The 21,289-nt window shown below is 36.3% G+C and overlaps 1 protein-coding gene across 4 annotated transcripts in view; it reads right to left on the bottom strand.

Annotated features, from left to right (window-relative positions):
• Positions 1–951: 951 nt before the first annotated feature.
• Positions 952–21,289, bottom strand: part of ZNF654 (zinc finger protein 654) — a 37,298-nt gene continuing 16,960 nt past the window's right edge. For 3 of the 4 annotated variants that reach the window (XM_074856816.1, XM_074856842.1, XM_074856835.1), the window contains 6 exons: positions 19,437–19,572; positions 15,098–15,300; positions 14,195–14,334; positions 9,288–9,429; positions 5,252–7,568; positions 952–4,865 (listed from right to left, as the gene is read on the bottom strand). In XM_074856816.1, coding sequence (XP_074712917.1) covers positions 4,858–4,865; positions 5,252–7,568; positions 9,288–9,429; positions 14,195–14,334; positions 15,098–15,300; positions 19,437–19,572 — 2,946 coding nt within the window. In that variant the 3' untranslated portion in view covers positions 952–4,857. Of the gene's footprint in view, positions 4,866–5,251; positions 7,569–9,287; positions 9,430–14,194; positions 14,335–15,097; positions 15,301–19,436; positions 19,573–20,567; positions 20,908–21,289 lie in introns of those variants that run through there. The other variant, XM_074856826.1, reaches the window with a different exon arrangement.

The following is a 21,289-nucleotide window of genomic DNA, read 5'->3' as shown; positions in this document are numbered from 1 at the left end:
CCCTCGCATTTTGAAGCCTTTGCCCCCCCAGGGATAAGCATCATACAAGCCATTAAAATGAACACGAGTCTGCTGATTTCTTTAAACACCACATACAACTTTGCAAGCTTTATTCCTCTCAACCCTTACTACCTCCATTTCTGCCCTGTCAGCCTTACATGGTTCTCCACATGCCTGTTAAAAGCCGCTACACGAGCCCTTTCTAACCAGGTCAGAATCCTCACAGGCCTGTCCTGCCCAGAGATCCTGGGTGACCACTGAGCACACTCCCGTTTCCCCTTGTGTTCAGACTGATTCCCTTTATCGGGGAGCGAATCATCTGAACAATACACAATGCTTGTAAATTACTTAGGTATATGCACTAATTACAAAGCCGGTTCCCAGTGCACGTGGCTATTTAAATAAATGTTCTTAAAGTTGCCAGTGCTTCGAAGATGGTTAGAGCCAGTCAAACCCGAGGAATGGATCGCCTCGTGTCTAAGGTTCAAATGCTGATGGAAACTTTTTCTGCAGTAGGTGTGCTCTTGACGCGTCTCAGACTGATGACCAAAAGAAGCTGTTCTTCTGCCTCACACACAGACATGCTTCTCTCTTCAGCAGTTATCTATTTGTAAAGAATCTCTACAAATACTATGACTTTTTGAAGACTTATTTAACTAAGAGGTTCCAAATCTACCAGAGCAGGTAGTTAATCAGCTAGAAGGAAGAAAAAGGGGGGGGGGGGGGGGGGGAAGACAGGAACTCTGTTTTAATTTTCTTGGTAATCCTCAACATTCTTGAATATACTTCAATAGATTTAGTCTATTCAAATCCAAATATCTACACACCTGGAACATCAAGACCTGGCAGCTTTACACAGGTGCTGTGCAACAATCATATACCAAATGTAACATGGTAACTATAAACACTGCAGCAGTATTTTCAGAGTGATTCCCCAAAAGACAAGATCAATTTCTATCAACAACAAAGACAATGTTTTATTGAACAAATCTATGTACAGTACAAAAAAGTTTTTAAAATGAAACACTACTGTTGATTTATTGCAGTTTGATGGCTCAGTTTTAATTTGTACTCTTATATAAAATGCAAAGTAAAATAATTTAACATTCAACAAGGAAGCACAAATTTCCTTTCTTGCTGAACCTGTAACAGCTTTTACAAATTAAGAGTCCCAAAATGCATACACTGCATTTAATCAGAAAGGTGTTATACAGTACCAAATAAATTAAGAAAATAGTAACACTACCACCCCCTTTTGAGTCTTTTGTCCATAGCACTGGTGTTAAACAATAAAAGAAATGAGTACAGCTGAACCTTCAATGTGATATTAAAATCACAAAGTTTAATGTTATAAATTATCCAAACTATACAATTTATATAGTTTTAATGAATATGGCTAAATAACCAAAGTACCAGTGACCTTTCCCCACAGATATGACCACTTTCAACCTACTTTCAGTACTTCTCTTTTTGTGAAAGATGCCTACCAAGCGGCAACTCTTTGAAAATTAGAACTTACATGACCTTTAGAGTGAATTGCGATCGGGTTAGAGTAAGACAGTCTTAAAAGGAAAGTCTAAATCCAAGTTATAGCCACCTGGAGGAATGTTATTAGAATACAATTATCAGAAATGAAATGCACAAACTTTGATCCAACAAAGCCCCTAAGCTCATGTATAACTTCACACAGCTTTTACATATTTGCATGATTACACATGTACTTCAGTATTTATTGAATCAAAGTGATATATTTTGAAGAAGTATTTCCAATTATATCACACAATGCTTAATGCCTGGGAAAAAAAAAAAAAAATCTTTCAATTCTAGAATTGGAACCTTTTTCAGCCCTAGAAGTTGCAGGCTTAGTATAGGGTAGTACTCAACATACTAAAGAATCCTTAAAAAGCACATAGAATTATCTCCCGCATGTTACAAGTATCTTTTGCTCCTAATTAAAGTTGCTTAATAGTGCAACTATCTGAGAATACCAACAGGTATCAGAGAGCAGTTTAAAGAAAATGCAATGTCCTTTGAAGTAAAAAATCATTTACTTAAAAACGTTACCACCCACGTGCTACTTTAAGTCAATTTAGCATATTTCTGATAGGTGTTAGGTGATGCTAATGTTCACCTACGTAAGAATTTAGTTTTCCAGTTCTCCAACGTGTATATACTGAACACATGGTATAAACAAATGGTGGTGTCCAAGAAAAACATCTTTGAACAAAAATGAGTTTAATGCAGGTACAAAAAATTATGGTCACAGTTTATGCATGTACATAGATGCATTTATCTACACACTTTAAACCAAAGAAAATACAAGTCTTGATCATGTTTTTAAAGCATCTTCAAACACATGGAGCTCCAGGAAAAGGCAAAAAAGCACCAAAGATTAAAAGTACATTTAAAAGACTTTACACAAACATTTTTGTCATATCTATTGACTGCATTTTGAGGTTTTTAAAACTGTAATACTTTAAAATTAACCTTTTTTCCCCAAAGATATTTAAGCAAATTTAACTAGATTAACAATGTGAAGCAAAGAAAGGGGAGCCTGGGAACATTCATGATGATAATCGGGTCCTTACAAATTAGTTGTTAACTTGAAAGCAAAAAATGTGAAAGTGCATTCAGCTGATAAGGTCCCCATTAAGTTTATGTTTAAAAACTTTTAATGTATTTATATATGTAAATATATATATAGTGTGTATATATGTATATATAATGAATGATGCATTTAAATCATTTTTTTTGCAACTGCAAAAAAAATTCTTTGGTGCCTCAAATGTTATACAGATCTCTGAAAGTGGGCCAGTCATTGGTATTAATGTAATGCACACATACCTGTGATCATAATTTTATAACCTTTTATGTTAATCCAACTCAAAGTTAAGGCAAAAATTTTCTAGAATTCAAAAAAGTATGATTTTGAATTTGCGTTCTTTTTACCTCCCAGGAGGGGAAAAGGAAGCAGAAATAATGCAAGTATCTGTTTAATTTCACAGAGAATTATTAGCAGAGGCATTACTGAACTATTAAGTTTAAGTTCCAGAACTACTTAACAGCCTATTTTACAATGAAACCCTTAGGTTTGCAAGTGTGAGCCGTTGCTACAACAAACCGATCTTTTATGTACCTCTTGATTTTTTTACTCATTAATTTTTACGTATCTGTTGATTTAAGCAAGTTGATCATCTTATTGTGCTATACACGCATTGTGATGAACTGTTCAGTAAGCAAACTAGCTGAGCAGGAACAGTTGGTCTTTGTTGTCCTACATTTCTGTGATGACTCCATCTGTACACACCAGTTTTCAGCACTACACCTTCAGTGCCTCCAATCACATTAAAATTTTCAGCTATCCACACTGAACAGGATCCCAAATAAAGCATTTTTAGGTGGCGAGACAGTATAAGATAAATTAGAGGATAAATTAGCACAGTAATTAGACAATGTGCATGTTTGCCACACCTCTGTTTGGGGTGGGAAGACCAAAAACTACAACAGCATCTTTTTGGTTTCCAAAGTCCGGTATTTCAATGTTACATATAGAGCTGAATGACTCAAATTTCCTGTCTTCACATTCTGATTGTTCCTATGAACAGTGAATTTTGGATAAAGTGCTTAACATTTAAGTCTAACTCCTTCACTAACTTCTGGGAAAGGCTATCTTTTCAAGAGATGCTACTAGACAGGCTTGTAATGTGTCTTAAGGTTGAGTCGATACATACGTTCTTCCTTCCTCTGGACAGTAAATAAGTAATGTACTGAGTCGTGAGCTACCACCATTAAGCAATATCACATATGTGAAACGGGCTCTTCCTGATCTCTTTTTTTTTTTTCCCAACTTGACATGTCCTCTGCTTTTATCTGCCTTTTTTTGTTTTTAGAACAGGATGCCATCTCAAGTTCTCAGTCACACCAACAGCTGAAGGACCTCTGTATTTGCATAAAACGAGTTTAACTCTGCCCTGTAACGCAAGCTTAACCCCCTTCACATTCTGTATTTGTTTCAATCTGCTTCTGTTAATAGCCACAATCTGTGCATGTACTGCTTGCACAACAGATGTTTTACAGGACACTCTTAACATACACATTTACCATAGCCTTGAAAAGGGCTTCTCTTGCATGCATCTGATTTCCACTGTGCATCTTTCACACTTAGTATCACATCAACTCACTTTTCCTTGCATGCTCTGTACTTCAAGTTTTGGGCTATGCGAGCATTCCACCCGTCTTAGATTTCTTTCTACATTCCTCTTGGATTCTGAGTATAAGTTTATTAAATGAGCTCCACGATTTTTAGCAGATAATGGAATCACATACTCAAACTTTGAAAAAAGAATGCATGGTTCCTCTATGCATTTATCATCCATACTATAATAATGTAGCACCTTCTCAAACGATTCCTTCCCAGCTGTGTGGATGGATATCCTTTAACCACACTTTTTTCAACTAAAGCAGCTTTCAGAATTGGCTGGTTTTATTTCCGTAAGGCAATTAACACCCCTGCTTTCTCTGCCTGCTCAACTGTATGCCTTATTTTCCTTAAACCTTCATGCTAGAAAGACTGTGCCGCTAAGCTTCAATCACACATTTGGAATAAATGTGGCTTTTCGGATAACTGGTACTTTGGGGATTTTGTAGCAACCTTTCTGGACTCAAGACCTGCAGAGCTCCTATTATTCCTCTGTGAGTTTTGTCTAGAAAATGTGCTTTGTCTTTATCAAGGTCATGTTTTTCTTTAATTTGAGACTGCTTTATGTTTAAGGCCAACTGGGAAACGAACTGATGCTTCTTCATGTAGTGTTTTCTTACACCACTCCTCATTTGATACATTTTCCCCACAACATTGAATCAGGCACCTGTAAAAGAGAATGCACTGGGATCAAAATGAAGACTAACCAACGTAAATAATTCTTTTATCTAGAACACTGCTTATGTTTTTCAACATGTTTAGTTTCAAACATGCAAGGACAGACTGAATTACCCCTTTCTGTTTCATGAGAACCCTTCCATTAGAGCTGCCTACCAGTTCTCACCACCCCTTTCTTACTCTAAACAGCATGTCCAATTTGAACTTCCAATTTAGCACAGTATTGTGATTTAATTGTTTAAGTCCTAGCATCCTACAATTGCTTAGAAATCGTGTCTGTCTTATCTATTCCATTTGGTTGCCTGTTTTCAAAGACCATTTTCTGGTTGGTATTTACCTCCAAACAAGCCAACCCAGAAGGACTATAAGACTTACTTTCATCATCTGAATCGAATCCAAAGAGCGTCTGACACTTCTTTTGTGCAAGGTGAGCCTCAAGTGCTTCTGAATTACAGTAGATGGTCAAGCAGTTGCCACATCTAAATCTTTCTGTAGATTTGCTACAAAATGTATCTTGTTCAGAATGAGCATCTACTTCATCAGTCAAAATTTTTCTACGTTTTGGCATGCTAATGTATCGTTCATCAAGATAACTTGGAGGCAATGGTCTAAAATACGGTTTTGTTAAGATGACACCATACGAAGTATTCTCTGTTGTCTGATTTGGTTTAGAAGGTAATTGCGAGGCAGCAGCATTATTTTGTGGTATATCATGACAATTCTGTAAAACTGGTAACACTGACCCATTTTCTGTCCTTGTTTCATCTGCCACTCTGTCCAAAGGTATTTCTGTTGACTTTGATGATGTCTGGTCTAGGTCACTGTGCCCATTGACTAGTTGGTCACTAACAACATTACAGTTCTCAGAATTTGGCTGTAACACAGGTGTCTTTTGGTCTATCAAATTTAAAACCGTAGTGCTACCCTCAGATGAACTTTCATTACCATTGTGAATGACATTGTTTGCTTTCTTCTCAACACTCTGAATATATGTCTTTGGTTCTGTAGAATCTTTCCTTGACTTCCAAGTTGGAATTGGTAAATCTACAGTTTCTTTTTCATTAACAGATTCATCATCATCTTGGTAACTACAAAGTTCTGAAGGATCATCTGAAGAATCTTTTTCACTTGCGTCTTCTGAACATTCTGCTGTTTTATTTAAATAATGCTGAGCCTCATGTTCATACAGCAAAGGGAGCTCCTCAAATAGCTCACAGCATTCTGCAAAATTGCATTGAGCTTTAAAAACACTATGACTTTTTGTATGTTCTGCAAGCTCAGTTGACAGCTTAAATCTCTGATTACAATTAAAGTGTAAACAAAAGTAAACATTTGGATACACATGTCTCTTCAGGTGGTCTATAAAATGTTGGGAGTCAGCAAATTTTCTCTGGCAGAACCGACATTTTCCTTTATTCCATTTCATTATATGCTGCTGCACCTTCAAATCAGTTGGATGACTTTTTCTTGCATGTTTATTGAGGAATCTGATCTTTTTAAACACTCTAGCACAACCATTAGCAGGGCACTTAAAGCTTCCTTCCTCATCCAGAGCATCAATGTCTTTTTGAGGGCAAAAAGCTCCATTCACTTTGTGCAGAATAGGTGACTCTTTACTGGAGCTCTCATCATCTTCAGGCAAACTTTCTGTACTTAAAGCATCAGGAACATTATTAAAACAGCTGTCACTACTATTTTCAGTAGCATCATCCTGGTCACTTAGATGATTTTCCACCACATCTAATACCTGTTCTGCATTCTCCTCCTCCACTTGGACCGCTTGGTCAGCACTTGGAGCTATTGCAACCTCTGGTTCATTGTCTTTGGAACCATCAGAATTCCCATTTTCAAGAGACAGAGAAACATCAGAACATTCTAGTTCATTAAGAGCAGGAGCCTGCTGACCAGCCTCAAGAACTGCAGCAAGATGTTGCCTTTCTATCTTCCTGACATGATTCTTCAAGTGCTTCAGCATAAGTCCTTTTTGCCTGAACTTTCTGGTGCAAAGTACACAGGAAAAACTGCCCTTTTTTTGGTGAGCTTGTGCATGTTTCACAATGTGACCACCAAGAAATTCCTTGTTGCATATCACACAGCGGTGCCTTGGTACAGTTTGATCTAACATTTTAGATGCCTCAAGAGCTTCATGGTTCTTTTTGGCATTACCTTTGGACTGGGCTTCAGAGAGGTCTTCAGGGTCAAGCTCCCCATTGCTTACATCTGTTAAACAGACACGTTCCTCGCTCAGAGCCCTATACTCTGTTATCTTCTCTGTATTTGTAGTAGAGTTTTCCAGTGTACTTTCACTTAAGCCAACAAAGGCTTTATCCCCCAATAATGCTAAACAATTCTGCTTGATCATCAAGAAATTCCAAAACTCAGGATCAAAAAACAAACCTTTTTTCAAAATTGGAAGCAATTCAAACCGTACACGGTTTTGAACAGAACTAGTGCACTCATTGTACTCCTCATCTGCACATTTATATAAATGTTCAACAGTGTAGTAAGATTCCAAGGTGCGCTCAAGAAAAAAGATCGAAAGAGCACAAATTCTGAGGATCTCCAAGTCGTTTGGCAGAAAATGAGCAATTGCTTTATAAATAAGACTTTTCATGTTGGGATCTTCACGGAGGTCCAACTGTAGGGCACATCCACATATTTCAACACATATCTGAAGACCATCTTCACCAACCTGCGGAAAGGAAATTACAGCATACATAATTATAGACTACACGTAATGGTGTTTTCCTTATGGGCTTACAGAAGTCTACAGCTTGAAAACAAAATTTAAAAAATCAGAACTAAAAATGAACTAGTATAAGCAATGCCCGAAGATCAACATACCATATATTTATATTCATCTACTTGCAAAATAGTTAGGAGTTCGTTCAGAAAGCATCCTGCTAGTAAACATTACCTAAAGGCATGCTCATTTTAAAATAATGCTCCAGTGAGACTATAAAATACAGATACAAAAATGCTCAAAAATAACATCTGGTTTGCACTGAAAGCTATACAGCCACTGTCAACAAAGCTTCAGATACTTTTGCCACATGCAGTTCTACAGTTAAAGACAATTGATTGGGGATATAAAACAAGTCTACAGCATATCATATCTGCTCTAGCAGCATCTTCTGTCTGCATCTTCATTATCTAGGCTGTTTCACACTATAATTGGACAATTACTCTGTATTTTGTCCCTGTTCTAACTCATTTAACTTGCATTACATAAAAATACAACCTATAAAATATTGCCCTCAATTTTGAACAGTGACCACCAGGGAAACCCCAACAACTCATGGCCAAGCATTCCAAAAGGCTCGACTTTTCAGACTTGACAAACTATCCTTCCAATGAGCACAACTCCTATTCCACACTTTAGGTTGGGGAACCTGCCCTGAACATGTAATTCGGAGGGATGATCAGAAACATACTGCCCAACAGGTAGCAGATTAAAGTAAAAAGAGTTTCAGGAAGTTAGAAGTAATTAATACCTACCTACATTTAAATGTGTGTTAACAAATACATACAATGCTCCATAGATAGTGGGTTATTAAAGAATATGATCATTCAGATGCAAACACAAATAAAAGTTATCATGTCACCACAAGTATTTTAGACACATACTGAGACTAAAATCTTGAACAGCAGCGAATCATTGCATTTAGAACTGTACAGCAGCACCCGTGACAAAATAATTTATAATTCATTTAGGGCATAGAATACGAAGGAGCTCTGTTCAGTCAGGTTAATCATAAAAAACATTTGTGTGGAAGTGACTTGCACTCCTGTGTGTGAAGCACTGCAGGTTACATATTTTGCAGATGTTTATATGGCACAGTATAAGACTAACATCTGAAGCATGAAACACAGCACACTTTCCTGAAGCAAAAGTATGTCTTCTCCTATCTTAGCCTAGCTTTTCCTTTATGTTACAATAAGCACTTCTTCAGATTTTATTAGAACTGGTGAAAGGATTCAGAACTTAACAAGGGTGAAAGGCAGATACAATGGCGTTACACAAGTCCAATTTCCTTAAGGAGCCAGGCTAAAAAAAACCCAATCACCAATGCATCTTTCACATTTACTCCATGTATTTATTATTAATTTCCCCATTTATTTGTAGAGAATGACATTCCTCAAACTTACTGCAGACAAAAAGAAAAACTCAGAATTCAGTTAAAAAAAAAAAAAAAAGAAATCTTAAAAACACACAACTGACCAAGGGAAATCTTAATATTGAAGCACATTCTGGAACTTGACAAAATTTTTAAGTTAATATTGTGTCCTTCCCTACTCCCTCTTAACTTTCCACAGAGTGGCCATTACACAACATTAACATCACTTCTCTTTACTTTAACTAGTTACAAAAAGAATGGGGGGTGGGGTAAAACAAACAAACAAGACTTACTTCATCCTTAATGACTTTCATGAAAGGGAAAATTACTCTGACATTTGTAGCAATTCTTAAAAGCTGGTAGCACTGGTCGACAAAAACTTGTTTTGATGGGTTAGATTTAAGCTGCAGTTTACTCCAAATGAAGATCAGGTCCCTATAAGTACAGAACAAAATAGTTTGATTAGATTGAGTTTTAGAACTCTATCACTAAGCATGATGCATTACTAGGAAAAACTACTTGCATATTCTGTAACTAAAATCATATTTGAGGGCATAATACCAACCTAATTAACAACACAACTGTACCCAACGTACACAATGGAAAATGCAACTTAATTACTTTGTTAAAGAAGTCAGGGTATCTCCTATCACTGAGCCAATTAAATATTCAACAAAATATTAATGTATTCAGCTTAGTATCAGAGAACTGCATAATAAAATCAGATGCTACAGCATCTAGCCCTTAACACCACAGGCAATAAACGTAAGGCTGAACAGCAAGCTCTGTGCACCCTTGGGATTAAGTTACTTTCAGTGCAAGGATGAGGAGTCTTTCAGGAAAAGAAGTATCTGGAAAAGGGGAGTGTTGTAGAAAGCTAACTTCTTATTATGGTCCACTGACAGGAAATATTAATGTTCTCCAGTTATGCATATTACAACACAATTTTCTTTTTTTACTGCTGCCATCACTGGTCTTTCTAGCCAACAGCAGTTACGTGAAAGTATCAGGCTCTACAGCCAATTCATACATCTCTCTGATCTTCAGTCAAGTAACATTTCTGACTGATACAAGGAAACATAAGAATAGATTGCTAGACTGTGCAGCAGAGCTCCTACACAGGTAATGTGTTTAGTCTATAAAATATAACTGATGGAAATTTACAGCCTGTAAGTTCCATGCACTTTAATTCACAGACTCGGAAAGACAACTGGACCTAACTTTTAGTTATAAGAAAATTTGCCAGCACAAAGATTTTACACAGGAGTAGATATAGTTAGGAGCAGGCAGAAATCCCACTATAACAACACAATGAAAACAGGGAACCAATCTACTTTCATTTTCTGAAGGAAGACACTTTTTTATTCCACCAGCCTCCTCCCTCAGAAAACACAAACCCTGTTACTGACAAAATATTTGGCTCATCTTCCAGAGTCTCTAGTCTATGTCAGCTACAAATCAGGCAAACCTTTTGAGCTTAAGCTTGTCTAGTGGGGTCAGTGCCTGCATGAAGGAAAGTGACAGAACTGCCTATGACAAAACACCAACCTCACTTTTAAATTTAGGACAGCTCTACAATTCTGCTCGACATTAAGAGCTAGACAAAAGAGCTTGTTAGTTTTCTTTCATTCAGAACCCAAGAAAACATGTTGAAAGAAATATCAAGCTTATATGGGTGAAACTGAAAAAGGAGTTCTACAAGCAGCTCTACCCACAAAAAATTAGTCTTACAGGTTTTTTAAAGATACAAGCTGTTCACCTCTGCCTTTAGCAGGCTAGAAATCTAAGGTCTTGAAAGTCTGCAAACTTCACGTACACATTTGAAACTAACTAGTGTTTTCATGCACCAAACCATTCATAAAAATTCAGTAAAAGTCTCAACCTGGAGTACAAAAGAAAGAACTGAACATTTTTGCTGTCAAATGTTACAGCAGTTGAATAATACAACTTATTCTCTGCTTTGTCTCACACCATTTCAGAGCAAGCCATTTCAACAGTAATTCCAGAGAATTTGAGAAAACTCAAATTATTCTTCTGTGAGATTAGTGGTTAAAGCGGCTTGCTCTGTGTTCAGACAAGTGTGACAGCTAGCACAAGGAAAGAGATGAAAAAGGAATGGAGAAAACTGAAAATAGAAGGAGTAGCTCCATTGGTGAAGAGCAAGCTGTCAAAGCAGTTTAACCACCATTTGACTAGATCCTGATGTGAAATAATATTTTAGTTTTATTTCTCCCTGTAGACATGGAGGTTTCGTCTCAAGCACATTTCTGACTTTGATAATCATTAAGGATTAAAACATTCTTGAAGAGCTGATTATACTCTTATTTCAAACACTTAAATGCTTCGGATACCAACTTTAATGCTGAAATGAGCAGCACTTGAGGTATCTGTGTCACTGAGCACAACACAGATGATAAACTTGAGATAATGGAGGCAGGAGTAGTTTTCTATTTGCTCAATTATTATGGCATAATAGTATGGTACTTAATTACATTTACTTCTTGGATAGTAGAACCTGGTTCACCCTGAGGCCTGTGCTTAAACTATTATGGACATGTGTTGGGGCAATTTAAAGTGTTACTGTGAGATCACAGAACTGGGTACCTCTTTACCAGAGACAACCAGGTATTCCAGCCTGTTAATCCCTCTCAAAATACCAAAACCTTTGCGTGCCTCCATAGTAACATGAGGGAATGGTTAAGCCTGTCATTCCTTAGCTAGATCTAAAACCTTTGCTATTGTTGCTAAGTAGAAAGTCTGTTTATCTTTGGGTATAGATAGCATGCTTTACCAAAATGTTATCCAATTCACAAAAATTACCCAAAGGCCAGAGACTGATTGAACACATGGGAAAAATTCCCTGACCTTCTCAATTTACTGCATAGGAACCACCTGAAAACAGCCAAAACAACATTTAAGAATTGCCTGGCAGAGAAGACAAGCCATTCTGCTCTGCCTGTTCCACCAAAATTTTGGCTGTCTTTCTGAAGAGACATCACTTTTTGATACTAGAAGGTATCGCATCATTATGGACTGATCTCTTACCAATACCTTGTACATAAATATTTCTAGTAAGACCAAGCACAGCTTGCTTTGTGATTAATTTGCAAGTGGGCTTTCACTTCAGAAAATAGTTCAGGTCATCTGAATCTAGAATTTATTCTTAATGAAAACAGTAAGAGTTTTGTGACAGAGCTGCTTAAAGTCCTCTACGATAATGAGAGCTAATGGTTTCAGCATGAAGATTTCATATAAGCTGCTTCACATGAAGCAATAGCAAATATCTGCTATTTACAGCTTTCTAATCTATTTTGATCTCTTATCTTTGCTAGCAATGTTTGCTGCTAGATCCCTGCTAGATCTGCAGGGTCTTCAATTCCAGAGAAGGCAAGATGATTTAAGCTGTGCTGAAGACGTTAAAATCTTCTCTAGGGAAAAATACATTATGTGGGTTAATTTAACCTGGCTCCTATGTCTTCAAAAATTTGAATTACAGTATAGCCATGCCTTCACAAGCTTTGTTCCAGTTTACATTATCTATTAAGCATTATGCAGACTTGTTTCATTGGGTACACAATTGCTGAGGCTCAGCATCTGTAAAGAATGAAACAGCTATTCTAGCTGCACAGACATAACTGCTCTGTACTCTTTCAAAGATCCTCAGGTTCTAGATTCTGAACACAAGATTAAAATACTAAGATGCCAAAATGCTTTACTGGATAAACAGATATCAAACAGTACTTTAGCCTCTTCTGGAATTTCATTTTTGACATCCACTTTGCCAGATGTAAGGACAGACATCTTGTTTTGAATAGCAATATCTAAAGTGAGTGACGCGAGACTTAACGATCAACTGGGTAAGAGCAAGGTTAACATGTTGCTACAGCAAAAGGTTTAATTCCAATATTTAAAATGCATTTCTTAAAGACTGAATCCCTGAAACACAAAGCACTAACCATGTAACTAATACGTGTAGGTTACACCTGCAAATTTCCTGATAAGTAAGAAGTCAGGAGATGCAGCATTTGGGCAGGAATCAGGAAAGCTGGATTCCATTCCGAAGTTGGTTGCTGGAATCACACTATGTACACCTTTTTGGTTAAACTTCATCTGCGCTATGAGGACAGTCATGCCCACCTTTTTCTGGACAGACTGAATGAAAAATGCCACGAGGTACTGCCAATACATTGTATTATAAATGGATGTCATAATCATAATTCAAAAGCTTTTTATTCAATGCAATCAGTTACTCATCCAATAGTTACAGAAAAGTTTTATTAACAAACCAAGCCTGAGCTTTATTACTTCCACAAGAAAAACAGGTAGACATCTTACTTTTCAATTCCCTGAAATCTAGGAACAAGGAAATCTTATATACATTCTAAACTCCATATTAAAATTAGTTACTCAGATCAATAATTTAATCTCGATTTAAAAATTGATCAAATATTTGCTGACTAAGCCTTTTTGCTTCAAACTACATAGTCAAACAAATTAAGCATACTTTATCAAGGAATGCAGATGTTACTTTAGGTAGAAATTATACAGGCTAAACAGAAGGATTACTTTCCTTAGCCATCTTTCAGTTCTCAGAACGATGAAATTTGTTTCAACAACTCTACAGAAAATGCTTCTTAGCCATAAGAACGTCCAACTATCAAGCTGATTCAGTGTGCATGAAGACATTCTTAAATATTTTCTAGAGGACCACCATTTATGTTATGGCTCTTTATGAAACAGAAGTTTGCATAATTCATAGCATGTTTCCAGAACCATATATTATCTTTTTAGACACACTGGTGACATACTACAGTTTGGTTATTATAAGCAGTGTCATTTAACTAGCAGAACAGCAAAAAATCTGCATTGCCAGAGTCTACAGACTGCATATTCTTACACATTGCTAATAATAAATGCCTTATTTATAGGTATTTACAGCTTAAAGCATGTAAAGGCTCACCCTTCTGTTACTCTGAAAGAGTTAATAAGTGTTACATACTATGCAGGCTACCACTGTACATGATTGTGTGTAAAAAGGCAACAGGCGTTAACAGATGTACTAGGGATGTTTAAAAATCACGTTAGAATGTTTTTATCTGGTATTTTAGACTTGAGCTACACCTCAAAGTTAAATGAGTTTCATGTTGGCAATAAGCATTTATTATCTGCTAAGCTGCTTCACCAGAAATAAAGTATTTACCATATACAATACATGTCCCCATTTTGAAGCTGTGGGACTAGGAACGATTCACATAGCTGTAAGGCTAAGGTAGTCTTCCCTTCTTTTTCAGTGTTGCAGATGATCTCAATTCCACTCTTGCAATCAGTCCTCAACAAGTGCTATACAATTAAAATAAAATCAATTTAGACAAATTTGCTAACATGAAATAAAAACCTATCAGTCCTTGCTATATTAAAGAAGCTACTGAAAACTTCAGGAATTGCTATTAACACAGGATTTCTTTGGAACAGCTTTTGTGTAGGTCTGTAAATAGAGATTTTGGAGATATTTAAAGCTCTTTCATATTTCTTAGAGTAACAACAATCAGAGTAATTGTCTGAGAAATCAAAAGACTACACAAAAGCACTTCTTTGCACGGTGGTAGCTTGTTCTTAAAACAAGGTTACGAAAAGCATCATTATCTAGTAAGTGCTATCAGTGGTAAAAGTAGGGCCACGTTCAGCTAGAGCATCATTTTACATACTGGGGCATCATTAAAAAAAACTTTAAGGCTAACAAAACTATATAGTGTACAAAACACTGGACTGACATCAATTAGGCTCAAGTGCTTTCTCTAAAATAATAGTAAAATAGTCAATACACTGAAGTTACAAAATATTAATGACTCAAGTTATTTAGGGAATATATCTACAAGTAAACTTGACCAAAAAATTGCATTTAGGTCAACAAGATTTGTAGGCACTTAACATTTAACTTTTCAAAGCTTAAGCCAGCACTAAGTTAAGCAACACCAGTGTAGTTGCCTGATTTTATGACATTTGATTCTACAAAAACAGATTTCCATATACTCCTTTTGACAACTTGTATACAGTAAGTATAATGTACCACTTCATTAAAAAAATGTATACTGACAAACAATACCTCCTGGAATAGCTGATCTTCTAATGGTGACATATAAAGACAGGTGAAAAGAGCTTGATGGAAATACAGATCTTTACTGATATCTGGATGATTTATGCAAGATTTGATAAGAGCCATTGCCTCAGGGATGCGTTCACAGGCAATAAGGTATCTGGCACGTAGTTCAAAGAACAGTGGATTTTCAGAGCTTAAATATTTGTTAACTGTACAGAAAAGAAAGATTTAAAGGCAATTAGAATATGAAGTCCAAACAACAAATATATTTAAATGTAATGTTGTTTTTAATAGTGCAATGTCAACAAATAATATAAAAAAGGCTCTGTTAAAGAAGCTATCATATATTAAATGAAATACCATCAAGAATCTGTCCTTCTGCTTGGAAACAGAAATAGTTATTTTTCTTACACCAGCAATCTAACTCAGTATTTTGTTTCTAACAGATCAACACAAGGTGCTGCAAAGGATTAGTAAAATATACACTATATAGAAGCAGATATGAACTCTTTTGAGAAAGAAAACTCCCTTCTTTCTCAGCACTGGAATCTGGGTGATTGTCAGAAGTATAGTATTGACATCACTTCCAACACTATAATTATAAATATTTAAAACAACTCAGGATACTCATCACCCATTAAAATGGAAGAGCTCAGAGTGGTGAAAAAGTTAACTACAATTCACATGCTGATGCTTTATGTAGCTTTGAACACCTTGCTTTTGCTTGAAGAAGTGGAAAAATATACTTTTTCTTCCTCTAGAACTGCTATTGGGCACAATTCTAAATCCCTAAATACCTTTAAGTTCTAGGCTCTGACTTCTGGATATCTGTTTTTCAGATCTAGAAGCTAATCTTAAAGCTAACACTTGAATGAAATAGTTTCAACTGAGACACTCAAAATACTTAACATTTAAGTAATTGGGAAATTATGAAATACATAGAAGACACACTTTAGATCTCTATTATAAAAGATGACACAGATTCTAGTGTCTCAGGATTAAAAGTTAAGATATTACTCAACGGTACAAAATGCAATAATGCTGCTTTTATTTTGAGAATTGTTTGCATCTTGTCAAGTAAATGCCCACTCTGCATAGTGTGGTAACATTTACGTAATGTATTGGACAATATGGCCTGATCTTCCTTTTATATTCTCAACAGCTACCTTAAGAGAAAGAGTTAAAACCCCACAATTTCTAGTACATACCCTGTAGTGTTGTACAGTGTTTCATGTTTTAAAAAAAGAAAAAAGAAAAGAGATTGTCAATGTAAAGTCAATGAAGGCTAGAAGTGAGCATGGGAAGTTTATACCTTAGAAGGAACCTGTATTAAGAAAGTTACAAGCAACTGAAAGTGACACTTAAAATGATTAAAGAAAATAGAAGTGGTTACTGAAAAACATAACCTGTACAGCTAAGAGAAATTTTTTTCCCAAAATAAAAAGATTACTTGTATAACAAGCTTTCACTTAAACTTTTTTTTAAAGGACACCTGTTTGAAAGACATTCCTTATGCTCAGAAACAGGGTTTGTTTAGCATCTTTATTTTTACACAAGCTACTGGCATTATATGCTAATGAACATTTAAGAAATATTATTTAAGATGATGTAAGTTTTTAGATGAGATTTCTTAACAGATATACTATAAGGTCCACCATAAGAGAAGATCTCATCCCCACTATCCACTAGCACTTCTGGGTACAAACTTAGTAAAGAAGATGACTGAAAGAAAAGCCAGTGTCTAACAGCGGTCATTAACTGCAAGAAAAAGCAGTCATACAGAACAATCCTTAAAGCAAGTAAAGGCCTCCTCTTTGTTGAAATAACATACTTACAATAATAAACCAAATCACCAGTTTCATATGCAAACATTACCCAACAGATTCCTGAATATTCACACCAAAAAATTAGGCCAGAAATACTTAGCTTTTGTTACATGCTAATGTTAAGAAAATGCTGCGCGTGTAACAACTGGCTGTAACATCCTTTTCCCTCAAACTAGGGAAGACTGCAGTCCACAATACAGGTTAACTTGTTGTATCATTCCCACTTTCTGCATAGAGAATTCTTTGGTCAGTATGCCCGTCTGCTCCATAAATGTGAATCCCACTTCTGACAGCATGAGCTCCCAGGGAAGGGCATCTCCTACACCCTCCGACACAGACAGCACGAGCTCCCAGGACAGGGGTCTCCTACACACTCCAACACTGTTTAAAAGACTCTGAGTCCCAGCTTTGTGCTCCCTCCCTGCAGTGGAATGCCCTCTTTTCCCAAGGCAGCATTTACAGCTCTTCTAACCCCCAAGCAAAAGACAACTGCTAACTATAGTAGCATTTAGCCAAGCCTGTGTTACATTAAAAAAGGCTTGGGGAAAATAACATCTATTCTTGTCCAGGCAGCATGTGCAGTGCTTTGCTTTAGAGTGACAGATGCCAACCATCAGCTTAGAAACTAATTAACTGGTTACATCTAAGTGTACCTCTGTCCACAATACTCTTCTAGATGTTCACAGCAGGCTACCTTCTTCTCCCTAATCTAGAGAAGTTTATTGCTCCTATGTTTCAACCCTGCTATTTTTCTTTAAACCCAAACACTGCCTTCCTCTCCGGCCATATCAAAATAGACTGCAACATGTCAACATATACTACAATTCATGTACAGACACAGCAAGGTTTGTCTTGGCCTAAGCATCTCTGTGTAATTAATGAATCCAAGACAGGATTATGTAGTTCACACAGCACATATTTATCAAACTGACTTTTGCAAGTAATGGTTGGTGATTCAGCAGTAATAGGCAGTTTTCCTCATTTAAAATAGTGATCCCCGAGGGAACTATATGGCCAAGTTTCAAAATATACACCAAACATTGCCAGCCTATAAAGCAGCACAGAATGTTTGCTTTGTGTAAGACTTCACAAGAATCAGATTTTAGAGGAAGTAAAACAAGAAAGAAAAAGCTTCCAAAAGATGTTATCTAAAATAATGTGTTTGTCATCACAGATGAGACATGTCAAGGGGGTGTGTGGGGATATCAGAAGATAAAAGAAGGAAGAATACCTAAGGAGAGGGGAAGGAGATGTGGTCTGTAACAAAAAGAGATAAAATGATCATCTAGTGACAACAGTCAGTCTCATTCCTACTCTGCCAAGTTAAAACTAAGTAAAAATCCTCAAACTGCTATCAATAATATAGAGGCTTCATGATGACCAAAGGAATCATTAAGAAAAAGACTAAACTAATTCCTTGCTCGAGAGATGGAGATTGAGACCTAACTTCAGACCATAACCACCAAAACGTCTAGAGTTCGTCATGCAATGAGGAACAGAACAAGGATAATCTTTGTCTTCATTTTGTTTCTATAGGTATTTCACTAGAAGTTTATCAGATACATAATAAAAATCATGGGTAAACTATGTTGCTCACGTGCTTGCTTCACAAAAGAGACAAAACAATGAAGACTACCCACTTAATCACATTAACTTGCTATTAAAATACTTTCTCTGGTTAAGGAGCCAGCTCACTGAACTGTTCTGGCTTTAAAGTCCTCTTCCTCTCTCTTCAGAACGAACACATTGTCATAAACACGATAATGAATTTGAATCATGCATTACACCATAGTAACCAGAGAAGAACTAGTATTTTCTATCACTATCAAATAGAAACAACTTTTTAAGAGGTCCTCTGTGAACACTGCTAGCAAATATGTTGCATAAGATGTTAGTAAAGACTTTACTATAGATTATTTTCCCCTTATGAACTTTCATTAACATTCTGGTAATGTTTGTTTCCACACACCATTAAAAGTGTTGGTTTACTTTGCACACTGAACAGAAACCCTTCTCCTACTCCAGGAATTACACAAACATAAACAGAAAGCAGCTATCAGGTGTAATCACAGGCCTCATTCTAAACAGAACCAAGAAAAGCCACAAGCCTGACTATTTACAGTTTAAAAGAAAAATTAAATGAGTCAGACTACCATGAGACAGAAATACACGTCAGGTCCTCCCCTGAACATGTTACTTCAGCAGCCTAACTGAAGTCAAGTCACTCTCCACACTCTTTCAGGGGTTGAATGCCTTGATTTGGTAAATTCATTTTATAAGTAACTGCTCAGTAGCCTCTTCTACCTGAATAATCTGATCTCTACGCCGTAAAAGTGGACTTAAACTGCTAGCAAAGAAATCTAGTTTTCTGTCAAATAAAAAAGGGACCAGTACATTTACTACAGAAAAATAGTTAAATTGTGTGCCACGCTAGCTGACAACACCTGACCCTAATATCAAAAAAGTGTAATTTAACACATTTTTTAGTAGTCTAAAAATTAACGTGGTAAACGAAATACCTAATTCCTGTGATACAGGCTTTGCTTTAAGAATTGCTTGTAATACTGGATCCTCCCATGGTCCACCATCTCGGATGATGCGAGTCACTAGTTCCAGGTTCGTATTTCTGTATCTATTTAGAAGGTTCTGACATTCCTACATGTAAAAAGAAGAACGATTAGAAAGAAGAAAAGCAATGTCTAAAAATAAAGTTAGGCCATTCAAAAGATAAGATACAAGAAAACCCATACATGTTTAAGTATTTCCTTATTCAACAATTCAAGCTACAAAGTCTTTTATTGACCAGGCCTACACAAAGCCCTAAAGCAACAACTTACGTTCACTGAAAACAGTAATACAACTCTGTAAACCAGAATGCTCATGTCTTCTATAAGCACACAGCAAGAGCCTGTCATTTGCATAACAATGCAAAAATGTCCTTCCTCGAATTAGAGATATTACTGGCATACACTGTGGGAGAAGTCTTCACCTCGTGCTAGTCTGCACAGATTTAGACATGTTGATGCTGGATTTGTGATCCAGTGATGGTGTCTGAATTCTACTGAACAACTGAATTAATCCATGTGAGTCACCAGCCCTCAAGCAACCATTCTTCTCCAAATCACTACATAACAGAAATTATGCTTGCCTAAAATAATCCGGCATGTTTTAGCCACCCATGATTTTCACATATGCCAAGTTCCCCCCTGTCCTTGTTATTTGCTGGTAAAAGTGTCAGCATTAATATTAATGAACAGTAGAATTTTAATCACAAGAAAAAGGTGTCTAATTTTGAAACAAAAAGATGGAACTAAAGAATGGCTTCTATGCACATACAATTCTTCACATGCTTTTTTTCTGTAAATTCTTTTAGTTCCAACTCAGTTTTTTTTCTTTTATATTCAGATGAATATGTTTGACGGTAAAAAAATGGTTAAGTAACTGAAAGAATGGTTTTCACTACCAGTTTGATTACACAGCTGATTCAGAAATTCTTTATCTAAAAAATAATGTAAAGATACATTTTAATACAATCATTGTTTAAAAGTCAAGGCAATTGAGAATTGTAATACAAAAGCATGAAAGTATTATACATCACACTTTTCCCTAAATTCTTTCTTGTTGATAGATTGCTTTTGAAAAGCACTTACTGCAGGATGGCCAAGATGTCCCATTACTTTTATGCAAGAGACTCTACCCATTCCTGAGGATGCTAAGCCACTCCTTGACCCCATTCTTCTACCAATTCTAATCAAGCATGTAACTGCTGCTGGTTTGATAATTAAGTAGTGCTGACACATTAATTTGTAGCAGCAGTAACAAACAGGTATTAACATAAAAATAACGAAGGGATATCTATTTTTCAACTGCAGTTCCATGATCAGTATTAACAGAAGAAACAACTCTGTTCTTCATCCTTTCTTTTTCTACAATAAAGTTTCCTCTCATGGTGACAGAAGTGCTTGTGCTCCCATGCAGTGAACTCTACTCTCCAAATCAGTTCAGGTCAAATAGACTTATCTGGAAAAAAAAGTTAAGTTTTTTAATCCAGAATCAAATGATGCAGTTGTATATAGCCATAGAAAACCTTGTCTCAGGCTAGCCAAGAGTACAACAGTTTTAAACAACGAGAGTTTATGGTGACCTGAAAAGTTCATTAAGAGAGAGCTTCAATTTCAAATTTACTGTTTAAAACCACAGAGGGAAACTTGAGGTTTCATGTCATGAACTGGTATGCAACACTGGATGACACTAAATTCTAATGAGATATAAACAAGCAAAGCTTCCCTTGTCTACATGGGAAATGCACAAAATAGATCTTTAACAGATCAGCATTACAAACAAAGAGTATGTTTTACTTAGCTCAAGTAGC

This window comes from Strix uralensis, chromosome 2 (assembly GCF_047716275.1).
Source record: "Strix uralensis isolate ZFMK-TIS-50842 chromosome 2, bStrUra1, whole genome shotgun sequence".
Lineage (NCBI taxonomy): Eukaryota > Metazoa > Chordata > Aves > Strigiformes > Strigidae > Strix > Strix uralensis.
The sequence above is the reverse complement of the archived record's forward strand: the minus strand, read 5'-3'. Positions and strand labels throughout refer to the sequence as shown.